A 12485-nucleotide genomic window follows, 5' to 3' on the forward strand; every position below is an offset into this window, starting at 1 on the left:
GCGTTGTCGAACCTCGCATCCAGACCCATGAGAAAATCCCGAGCCCTTTTCTTCTCCCTTCTAGCATCCATTTTTGTGACCCAATTGCAGTTGCATGGGTTACAATCACATGTAGGCAGGGGATCAAACCTGATAATATCATCCCATATTTTGATCATTCGGCCATAATATGACATCAAGGATTCAGTCGGACCTTGACGACACGCAATTAAATCAACTTCTAATTGAAAAACACGAGGATCATTACCTTGACAGAATCGATTTTTAATATCGAGCCATATTTGCTTTGCTTCGGGTCGAGTCGAAATTGTGCGTCGTGTGTTTGCTTCGATGGAATTGAAGATCCAACCTGTGACCAATGCATTCGTGGCCCTCCAGGTGGAAAAATTAAAGGCGGTTTCGGCGGGTTTTACAGTAGTTCCGTCAATGTATCCCTCCTTCCCTTTTGCGATGAGTGCAAGATGGAAAGAACGGTACCATTCATCGTAATTCGATCCATTAAAAGCAATTTGTGTGATATTAGAACCGGTATTTTCGACTTGGATGATCGAAAATTGTTGTTGTTGTTGAGGAATATTAATGACCTTAGAACCGTCGGAGTTCGTCATGGTAAAAAAAAAATCAAGTTTATTTTCGGTGAGAAAGAAGAGGCAGAGAATAAAATTTCCTAGCCTGATATACCATGATAAGTTTGGAATATATGATGAATGATTATATTGCATAAGAATGATCATTCTTTACAAGATTGTATGACTAGCTATTTATACAAAAGAGCAATCTATCTATTTCTGGTAAATACAAACTAACAGCTACTCCCTCTGTCCCGGTCATTTGTTATCCTTTTCCATTTTTGGGTGTCTCAGTCATTTATTGTCCTTTCTATTTTAAGAATGAACTTGATGAGTAATTTGATCAATCTTATTCAATTTGTTCCACTTGTCATTTAGTTATTGACCTTTTCCTCTTTCCTTGGTCTTTGTGCCAAAACGAAAGGACAACAATTGATCGGGACGGAGGGAGTATAATATATTACATATGAGGAATGAATCATGGAAATCCCATGATTGAAGGAGAGGCCAACGACTCTCTTGAGTGCAATGGGCTGATTTGGATATGGACTGCTATTAGATTGTGATCGAAAAAACGAAAAGCAGAAGCAAGAAAATGAGCTGATAATCAAGAGACATGAGCTAGTCCTGCTCTGATACCATGTCAAAACATGAAATCATGATTGAACAAGCAACAATGGAGTTGATGAACACCATTGTTAGTTATATACGGAGTACAAGATTAGTTTGTAGTAACAAAGTAGAATTAGTAAGGCTAACTATGGTTAGTACTACTATACTTCACATGGTTCAACCTGAGTTCCAACTTTGCTCAAGGATTCTCAAAGCAAAGCATGTGCAACGGCTTCCATGATACTTGTGCACCCTCTAAACGTTTCCTTCTTCAAAATGAGGTCTGCATCGTATATGCTCCCTCCACTAACCTTCAAAATAAGCTTGTTCATTTTTCGACACAAAGAATATAAACACTAAGCTTTTGCTTTTGGACTCAAATTTAAAATTCTAGTTCCACCAATATGCACCTTAAGCCATAAGAATATACGGTTGATAGTAGATCGATTATGACCACATTCATTAGAAAATACACAAATATGGGTCATGATATCGTCTCATTTGAAGGTTTATGAAAACTTTAGATATCAGCTAGTTTAGTGGATAATCACAAGTTTTGTAGATATCAACTAATTTAATTAGTAAAAACATTAGAGTGGTGTTCAGTTGTTCACGAGTCATGACCTTGGTTCAAATTACACCAGCATCGTCAAAATCGCTCTCGCGATTTCCTTTACAACAAAAGTAGATAATTGCCAATCCCCAAGTACATTGCTATATTCTGAATAACTTACATTCAGAAATTCATATGAATTTTGAATTCAAATAAAAGACATGCATCATCAATGTTAATTTTTTGATAGGTGTCTAGAAAACATGTTAAAACATGATGTTTTTATTAACTTGCGTCTACAACAATTTATCCATGTAATTATAATATGGAGTGGGTCGTCATGTATCAGTAAAGCATCCCATGTGGCATGAGTAGATTGGTTGAAGGGACAAATCTAGGTCATTCCTTCTACCTTGTCCACCCAATTCTCCTTCGTATGAATTGCTGCATTATCATTTTGAGTTGATAAGCAAGGCTATAAAGCTTACAAAATGAATAAAATACATCACGAATTCTTATTTAATACGATAATATTTGTCTTAAACTTAAAACATTCAAATAAAATGAGAATGTCTAGGAATTAATAAAAAGTAGTTTTCCTATATATTCAAGAAGTTTTTTATTCTAGGAATTAATAAAGTTGTTAATTATTATCTTATAAATACTGTCGTTTACTCGTTTTAAAAGCACAAATAGGATCATACAACCTGTTGTACAGTAGCATTGTACAACAGGCCCATATATTACATATTAAACTATTTAAGTCCAAAAAAAAATTCTACGCATCTCCATTTTTCCCTAATTCTGATTTCTCTCCTGTCGACAAACCCTACCCCCTCTTTCTCTTCTCTAAATTTCTCTTAAACAATCCGTAATTCTGATTCTAATATGGTGAAAAGAAATCAATTGACATCATAATTAAGGAGGAAAAACGCATCTAATAATATTTTGGTGAACGAGAAGCAATTTACATCATCAACATCAAGAAGGAAAAATGGATCTAATACTTTGAGGTAAATTTTTACACCAATCATACGAACTATTATTAGAAGAATACAAGTTCAAAAATTCGAGTACATAAGAATACGAGCTATTAAGATAAGAATATGAGCTAATGTAAAAAGATTACGAGCTTAAAAGAATCACGAACTTAAAAATACAAGCACATGAGAATACGAGTTATTAAGATAATAATACGAGCTAATGTAATAAGAATACGAGTTTCAACTATTTTCATGCATTAAAAATTTTGGATAAATTTTTTTTCCCTCACGAGTCACGTCATATGATTTGTTCCATATATTCAGTTAATTATAATAATTTAAAAGAGAATATAATTCATTAACTGGATAATGGATGAAGATGGAGAGAAGTTAGAAAAATATGGAAGCAATCAGAGAAAGAAGAAGGATTGAATTCAAATTTAAATTACGTTATTTTATTTTTTTTGTAAAAATATTTGGAGAAAGACTAAAATAACCTTGGATGTACATCCAGTTATATAGTCTTGGAACTGTTTTAAAAGAAACATACTAAAAAAAACTATATCCCATGTGGAATTTACATTGAGAAATTATATACTCCGTAATTCGTTAATTAAGAAAACTACCTCATTGATAAATTGTGAAGAATAAAAAACTTGTGTCAAAATGGCTATCATATTTCAAATAAAAGGATAACTAAGATTATATAAAAAGTACTTCCGTCATCCCGTCATTTGATTACCTTTTCTATTAGGGGTGTTTTTACCCTTTATTTTAGGAATGTCTTTAATGAAAATTTTGATCATCGACACTCAATTTGGTCCACTGATCATCTAATAATGGAACCCTACTATTTCCTTAATATTTGTGTCAAATCAAAGGTAAACAAGCAATCAGGATGGAGAGGGATGAGGAAAGAATCTAATAATAATACCTCATGTTCAAAGAAGGAAGTGGAGCATGAAATGCTTCATAATTTGATGCTTCAGGAAGACTTTGTTGATGATGATTTTGCTGTTGCTGCCATTGCATCCCTTGTGACGATTGCGCAGCAATCTTTTCTCTCTCCTTAATCTTCATTAATATTTTCAAAACAAATTAACTTTAAAACATTCAAATTTACGCAACTTTATTTAGACTCGCAAACTAAACTAATGTGTCGACCTCTCAGTCTCTCCCTCCGTACTAATCTATAGTTATCTTTGTTTAAAATCCTCCGTACAAAAAGAAATCAAACAAATAACTATGAATTGAAACAGAGGGAATACTTGACTTAGTTCATGTATGTACGGATGTACCTTCTTAGCCAATGTGTTATTTTGGTCCTGCATTGCCCTCTCCTGTAAAAAGAAGAGTATCAATTACTCTAACGATAATTTTTTTGTGTTGATCGGGAGTATTATTACTACTAACTACTTACTAGTAGTACGTAAAACTGAACGATAAAAATTTAAATAAATTTGTTCATGGAATAGTACTGAAAATTATTAAAGGTAATAAAGTACTTTCTTTAGGTTGATGACCAACAGACCAAGGGTTTACCTTCTTTTGAAGCTGAGAGATGGACTCATGCATCAGTTGATTCTGTCACATAATGCAAACATATACTTTACTTCCAAAATTATGTCACGGTCGATTATTTAAGTTGCGTAATTAACTGATGTCAAATTTGACCATTAATTTATCGAAATATATGTTTACTTAATTTACCTTCCTTGTCCGAATATGTTTGAGGGCAGTGTCGAGCTGTTGCTCTAAACTCTGTATGTCTTTCATATTTAGTGAGTCCAAATCTTGTCCTAGGTAGTGCCTGATCATCAATTGTACATAAAACATATTCATAAACCATACCACTATATAACCACTTACACGTACAAGAAGTCGACACTCGACAGGCTTATTATAAATCGACATTAACCCAATGCGTGTTGAGGGGTCATGGAATCGAATGTATGCAGTTTTACCATTTTGTCGGAAATTTATAGGATAAGTATATTGATAAGTTCATTATCTTACCATCTAATTTGCTTATTTTATGCATAATAAAGCGGCATTGGGACGTGGTTTGTGAAGAATCTCATATTATCCCACATGTGAGTGTCCCACTTTATAACCAAGGGGGCTACTCCTCCTATTGCCAATTGGTTTTAGGATGGAACCTCCCTTGTGTTGTTAAGTGGTTCGTCGGTAGAAGGAAGACTAGCTAAAACATGAAGAAGTGAAAGGGAATTGAAGATTTGAAGCTTCCTTTGTATAAAGGATTGGCTTCAAATGAGTATATCTTGATTTCTAGAATTCGTATCTCGATGCAAGGCCAAGTGGAGGTGAAAGCTTATGTTCTTAGCTTTCCGACGACAGGTCACACACCTCATTTGGCCAAGTAACAAGAGAGATATGGTCATTTGAAAAATGCAGTCCAGGGGCAAGGGCGCACCGTGCGCCTTGCCCAAGCTATAGGGCGCACCGTGCGCCTTTTGTGGGTATTATGCGTTTTGATTACGGGCTTTCATCCAACTTAAGCCCATCATTTCCTCTTTAACCTAGGATTATATATAGGTGAATACCATTAGGGATTCACCATCTTATGCTTTGTTATTATTAATCAAGTTGTAATTTGAAAGATATCATTTTAATTGGGTTTTTAGATCTAGAATGGAGAACTAATCCATTCTCGTAATCCAATCCTGAAGGTGTAATCTTTTGGTTGTAAGACACTCTAATCTTTCCCTAATTATTATTATTGTTAATCCTTTGTGTTTATTGTTTGAATTTTGGAAATTTTGTTTAATTTGAGTAATTAAATGTGATTTCTTTATTGTTTAATTTAATCAAGTTCCTTAATTTATTTTTGTTAGAATTGCAAAGAACTCACCTGTGATTTCTTTGAAGTAGGTCAAGCTTGGCCTTCAGTTTGGCAAAGTCAAATGTCCAATTCACCTATTTAAACAATTAGCAATCAACAAGATGGTAAATGATGATGATTACCTGTTAATTCATTACAAAGTACTCCCTCATATTCAACTATTTGTTTACGTTTCATTAAAATACTCTTCGTAACAGAAGAAACAAGTAAACACCTACTTGAATGGAAGGGGGCGGGTTATAACCATAAATAAAAATTATGAAAGCGACAATAATATACTTTCTCCATCCTGGCCTGGTCATTTGTTTGTATATTCTATTTATCGGTGTCATATTCATTTGTTTACCTTTTTATATTAAGAATACTTGTGAAAGTCATTTATCACTCAATAACAACACCCACAAATAGTTCCTCCCATCTTCTTGGTCTTTGTGCAAAATCAAAGTTAATTAAATAACTGAGACGGAGGGAGTATGATATACCTGAGTTTCTGGATCATTTGAAGATAGTTGTCTCTCTGCATAGGAATATCTCTCATACCTTTCTAAAACCTTCTCCATGCTTCAAAATCATGAAAACATTAATTAGTTAATTTGAATATTCTCTATTGCGAGTTTATTACAAGTCCTCAACTCCTTTCGTCTCAATCATATGTTACTTTTGATTACCCCTCATAATGATTCTAAAAGGAAAACAAATGACTAAGATGGAACGAGTTAAAAGTAGTCTGCTTGAGTGTTTTGCTACTTGTAATTAGTTGCTTGTGCAATTTCATAGGAGTTTTATGTATTTGTATATCAACAAACAAATTCATATTGGTATGATACATTGATACTCCCCGTCTCAGTGAATTGTTATCTATTACTTTTGACACAAAGATTAAAAAAAGAGGTATGAATGAATTTGGACCACACAAATCACAAGTCTCACATGGAATGAAATGTGATCCACAAAAGGTTGTCAAAAATAAAAATAGATAACAATTCAATGATACACCCCAAAATGGAAATAGATAACTATTGACCGGGACAGAGGGAGTAATTCCTAAAATATTCACTCACAAGAAAGTAATTGTAATATAACTTGACATATGCCCTATTCACATAAAAGTAGTTTTCTTATTCATCAAACTCAATTTAAAATCTAACCTAATCTAATACTCCGTAGTATACAAAAACAATCAACAAACAAGAGTAAGCACATTTCAAATACAACCCCATAGTTTGATCACTTTACGTTGGGTTACGGACTTACGGCCGTTACGGGTCATCATCACCTCATCGGGTCGGGTCGGTTGAGTTTGGTCGGATCAGACTTGCTAGCTCTACCCAAGCCTACTTATTATGAACATGGAGGGAATTCCACAATTTCAGCCAAATTAAATGATTGACTTACATTGTTCAATTTACGCGATTTATTTATTAATCACGGTTTATTAAGTGCTGTGAATAACTAAAACCACAAACTCTTATTTAAGACTTTAATATTCATCTTAATCTTAAAACGAGTCAAGGATGTCTAAAGTCTAACAAAAGATACTCCGTATGTCCTATATATGCAAGACGGAGCGAGCATATTCAACTCGTTTTCATCTTAACACGACAGCATCCACCCTTTTTTTCAAGTTACTTTAAAAAAAACATATTCTTAAATGAATTAACACAAGGAAAATAATTGTGATTCCTACACTCCTCATTATGAAGAGCTATATTATATGCTGTACTAAAAATAATTAAGAATTCTACTGTATAAATTAAGGTACAGAGTTTAATTTATTATTATTATTATTATTATTATTATTATTATTATTATTATTATTATTATTATTGGTGACTAGGTACAGAAATATTAAGAGCCTGCAATTCCGTATTATAAATTGAAAAATGTGAGACTGGCATGAGCAAGAATGCAAGATAGTGTATGTATAGTCAAATCTCTGAATTTAGTACACGTTCCCATGCCCATACCGGCTTCAGATTATCACAAAATCTCATTATAGACGGCACATATCCGTCTATAACTAAAGACGGGCCAAATATAATACCACCTTCCTAATAGGACAAACAACAAGTGGGATGGTGGGGGGCCAAAAATGTGACCATTTTCAAGCTATTTGACCCGTCTTTAGCTATAGACGGATATATCCGTCTATAGCAAGACTAGCTGTCAGATTATTATCCTTCGTGTAATATCCAGGAATTTTTTTCTTTGTTGTCTGTGCAACTTTCTCATAATAATTGGAGCATACATTGTGAACAATTGGTCTTTTGTAAAGTGGTTCTAAACTAATCTCCATCCAATTCACATCAAAGATAACCCTTGGTCTTCGAGATGATATTTGACCGAAAGAGTTTTTCATACAAAATCTATATCGGGTTTTCTATCCTATGCCCAGTGGGCATAGATTAAGAAAGCAAAAATAGAAAGATTTAAATGTTTTTCTTGGAAAAAAAAAGTAAAAGTAATTGTATATTACAATTTCCATAAAGATATCATTAAATTCTTTCTTTTTTTGGCTTTCTTAACCTTAGGTTAGAAAAACCCAATCTATATATGTAAGTTTCGTCTTTCAAAGTTCTTTAATTTTAACTATATTCTTGGTTAAATTTTGTGAGGTTTGACCACCAAAAAGTGAATGTTACCTTTAATGTGGATTGGGGGAGTAAGGCGTATTGCGTAAAACGGATCGTAAACGGATCACAGTAGTTAGTAGCACGGAAATGAGACACACAAGTTGAAAGGAGTAGTTAACAAAATTATCCTTTTTACAAGGAATCTTATTAATAGGATTTTAGGGTTGAGACCTAAAAATTTCGACTTGGCGGCGCGAATTCAAAATGACCCTTTATTTTAGTATTGAAATCCGATTCGATTGGATCGACCCATTGGGTCAAAGGTAAATCAAAATTTTAATTAAAATATTTATATTTTTATATATTATATTTGAAAGAATAGTTAAAGAATTATGATTAAAATATTAATTTCAAATATTTTTACTTAAAAAAAACATAAAATTAAAAAGGCATTAGAACCTCTTTGTTTACCCGTATTCTGACCTAACTTGACCCGTATTCAACCTGACTCGTAGTCGACCTGACCCATATTCTACCCAGACCGAGGACCCGACACGCCCGACTAAAGAACGACTACCTTACTAAAAAAATGTGTATAACAAATGAATACGTTAAATCATTAGTTTAGATTATTGGTTGACATGATTATTAAGTAAAACATATAGACAAAGCAAGGGTGTGCTCCTCCTCTTTAACATTTTAGAGAGAGGAAAAACCACTTAAAAGTCCTCAATCTTTAAGAAAAAAAAAAAGATGAGTCTTTGAATCTCTTTCTTTTCGGTCTCTTTTTCTTGTTTTATTTTTTACCTTTTTCAAGATCTAATTGTTCTTACTCTCCATTTTTAACCCGGAGAGTTATTTACAATTAATATATCTTTAGCATGAAGTTTAAAAATAAACAAGAATCTGTACTGAAAAGTTTCATGAGGTTTGAACTCATGATTTGATTTTAGCGAAACACAATCAGAAATTATGTTGGAAGTATTTGGTTTCTTCAACTTCAGATCTGAATCTTTAAACCTCCGGTATTGATAATTACAAAAAGGTTGTGATGTCTTTATTAGTTTCAACTTTTTAAGAATGAGAATTTTCAATAATGGAAATATGTTTTCCTCTGCTGTCTCCGTCTTTACTTTCTTTCTCCCTGTATGTCTCAGTTTTATTTTATTTTACTTTTTAATTTTTTTTATTTCAGTTCTTTGGGTTTGCAAAGTATTGAAAGACTCTCTTGGAGAGTTTTAATTTGTACCATTTGCTCCCCTTTATTCCTTATGGTTTGGGTAATCTGAAAGTTTTCTTGACTTTCGATTACCGCACTTTCGATTACCGCTCTCATCAGCGAAGATGTTATGGGTCGATTACGATTAACCTAGTTTCCTTTCCTTATCCAAAAAAAAAAAAATCAGATAGTACCCTATACAGATAGATGAGACAAGAATTTGTTATTCTCTAGACATTAAGCCGCTTTTGTCTCCTCCATGAAGTTGACCCTTTTTTGTTTATAATAATTATATCTGTCTTAAACAAAAATGTGTTTAAATCAACAAACCAATTTCCCTACGTGTCTAAAACCACTCTCATTCAAGATCATGAGAGAACCAAGTCATGAGATGGATAGGTCAAGTTAATCGAATACTAAACATTTAAGATGTCTCAGTGTAAAAGAAGGTCATGTGATGACCTTCTTCCAAGAACTTAACTTTGTTAATTAGTGACCTAATAAGTGTCATCTTTATATTGGTCGAGTAATAAAAAAGTTATTACAACTTTGTGGGGGTAAAGAAAGTAAGCAATATGAAAAAGTAAATCATGTTTATAAAAAATAGAAAATAATAAGATAATAATGGAAAAAGAATAAGAGTTAATATGTTGGTGACTCGATTAAAATGACTTTCTTGAATGAGGATGGTGAAAGAGAATCAATCTAAACTTATAGGGATACAATACAAAGCTTACACGAATCACATTAGTGTTGAGGCCTTAAACACAAACCAAAAAGAATAACCGATTATCTAAAATTGTCATAATTTTGTTTTCATGCCACGATAATCCAACCAATCTCCTTAAAACAAGAATTAGTATTCTTAATTGTTATGTTAATGAGTTATAAAGCATAGTTGAATTAACGAGTTTAACCGGTGAAACGAGTTAAGTGAGTTGAAAATAGACTCCTTAAAAATAACTGCGTTAAGCAATTAAATAGGTTGGGCTAGGTTGAGAGAGATGGCCAGCGGAGAACTTATGAAATGTCGGTTTTTGATTAGGTGAATAATAACACATTAAAAGTTAACACAGATACACGCTAACACACGACACGACCTAATTTATTTACGGTCTTTAATTATTGACTTGATACCAAACAATTATTTGAGTAAACATGGCTAAATCTATACTCCTAGTATCAATAGGGCAATATATTTCCCAATGCATACAAGAGTTTACATCATAGAGTACCATTTAAAGAACCTCCTTTCTTCCTCATACTCTCTTACAGGCTTTTTCTTTCAGGTGCTTTTTTTCATCCTTATATAGTTATATTAGATTAAATAATTAGTTTCCAAAATCACCTGGAAATAAATTTCGACCTTCCCACGTGAAAAGATAATTTACCCAAATCAAGCAAAAACATATAATATGATGAAAGAAATGTAAGAAATTCCAACAAGAATTTATTACCATATACTAAAATAGGAATAAATAATAAATGTAATTATTACAGTAAATCCTAAAAGGCTATAACTTAAACAAAAAATGAAAAATTACTAAAAATAAATCATACACAATAAAATGAAACCACATCTTGATCGTCTTGCAAAAAAAAATAATTAGAGATTTAAAAGCCTGTGACGTCTCATAACCAGCTTAAATAACAATAAAATGAAAGGCGTTTGTGAGATGTCACAAGCTCTTTTTTGTCACAAGAAAAATAATTAGAGATTTAGATGTTACGATTAACACATTTTTAGGCAATTATCAATCACATGTTATTTAGCCAATCAAAAGTAAAGTAATATAATACGGAGTAATTTATAACACAAATTCTCGAATAAGATTGTCAGCTTACAAACAAGGGTAAAAAATTATGTACCTCCTTTATTGTTACCATTAAATGAAGTCATAACCACAACCATTATATGCCGTACAACGATCTTACCATAGATCTACCGTTATAACACAAATTCTCGAATAAAATTGTCAGCTTACAAACAAAAGTAAAGTAATATTATACGGAGTAATTTATATACCTCCTATATTGTTACCATTAAATGAAGTCATAACTCATAACCACAACCATTATATGTCGTACAACGATCTTACCATAGATCTACCGTTATAATAAAGCTACGATACCCTGATGATATTGATTTTAAGTATAACCATACCCACATGAAATATTTTAATGATCGAAATAATAATATATCAATAAAATAATTAACTCGGTTTAGTGACCTCGTATTCCAAAATTAAGATTGAAACCGGTATTTAGTTAGATCGTTATACCAAACCTAGGATTAAAAATTATATTAAACCGGTGTTTAAGACCGTCTTAACTTATAACAGCTCATACAACCGATTAAAACAGACATGGAAATAAAAAGGTTGTGAAAGGACTTAGGTTAAGACGGTTTTAAGTAAGACCTACCGAAGGACGGAGTATAAGTACATACCAAGAATCAGAAGAGAACTCAAAGAGTTTGCCACGATGAGAGAAAATAATAAGACCAACATCAGCATCACAAAGCACAGAAATTTCATGAGCTTTCTTAATAATTCCACTTCTTCTCTTTGAAAATGTCACTTGCCTATTAATCTTGTTTTCTATTCTCTTAAGTTGTACTCTTCCTCTCCCCATTATTCGACTTCCGAATAATATAATATATGATATAATACGATTAATTTTTTATGCGATTATGAAAAAGAAGACATATAAATATATATAGAGAGAGGGAGAAATGATTATGATGAATTTGATTATGTTTTGAAGAGGTTGTTGGGGTTTATAGTTGGGATTTGTTTGGTTAAATAGAAACCAAAAATGGTTTAATTTGATTTAATTTAGGGCATTGTGCTGTCAAGTTCTCAATGGTTGTTTCTCTTTAGTTGTCTACTACTCTTGCACTCCGTACATGACTTTTTGTGACCCAACAAACACAGTGATTTTCCAAGTAGTGTGATTCACATTTTAATTTTTCAACTTTTCTTTTATTGAGAAGGAGAAAAACAATTAATTTGAATTAGGTCGAAATACGAGTCAATTTAAAATAGGTTTGTGTTAGAAAATTCCGCTCCTTGCCCCAAAAATAGTTAAGACGGTCTTAAGCAAAAATGGGT

General features: G+C 32.5%; 1 protein-coding gene across 1 annotated transcript; it reads right to left on the minus strand.

Moving 5' to 3' along the window:
* Positions 1-1771: 1771 nt before the first annotated feature.
* LOC141598868 (agamous-like MADS-box protein AP1) lies at positions 1772-12227 on the minus strand. Its single transcript, XM_074418681.1, has 8 exons — positions 11822-12227; positions 6063-6141; positions 5590-5654; positions 4428-4527; positions 4260-4301; positions 4016-4057; positions 3652-3791; positions 1772-2178 (listed from the first exon to the last, which is right to left on the minus strand). Exons 1-8 carry the CDS (start codon positions 12004-12006, stop codon positions 2073-2075), a joined length of 759 nt encoding a protein of 252 aa, XP_074274782.1. The 5' UTR covers positions 12007-12227; the 3' UTR covers positions 1772-2072.
* Positions 12228-12485: the final 258 nt, after the last annotated feature.

Source organism: Silene latifolia, chromosome 9 (genome assembly GCF_048544455.1).
Source record: "Silene latifolia isolate original U9 population chromosome 9, ASM4854445v1, whole genome shotgun sequence".
NCBI classification, from domain to species: domain Eukaryota; kingdom Viridiplantae; phylum Streptophyta; class Magnoliopsida; order Caryophyllales; family Caryophyllaceae; genus Silene; species Silene latifolia.

Excerpts from the sequence above, each read along its gene's own strand:
- LOC141598868 (XM_074418681.1), bottom strand. The coding sequence starts at position 12,006 with ATGGGGAGAGGAAGAGTACAACTTAAGAGAATAGAAAACAAGATTAAT. Across the intron at positions 5,655-6,062 it reads CAAATGATCCAGAAACTCAG|GTGAATTGGACATTTGACTT; the intron begins GTATATCATACT and ends TTGTTTAAATAG. Across the intron at positions 4,528-5,589 it reads CTACTTCAAAGAAATCACAG|GCACTACCTAGGACAAGATT; the intron begins GTGAGTTCTTTG and ends ATTGATGATCAG.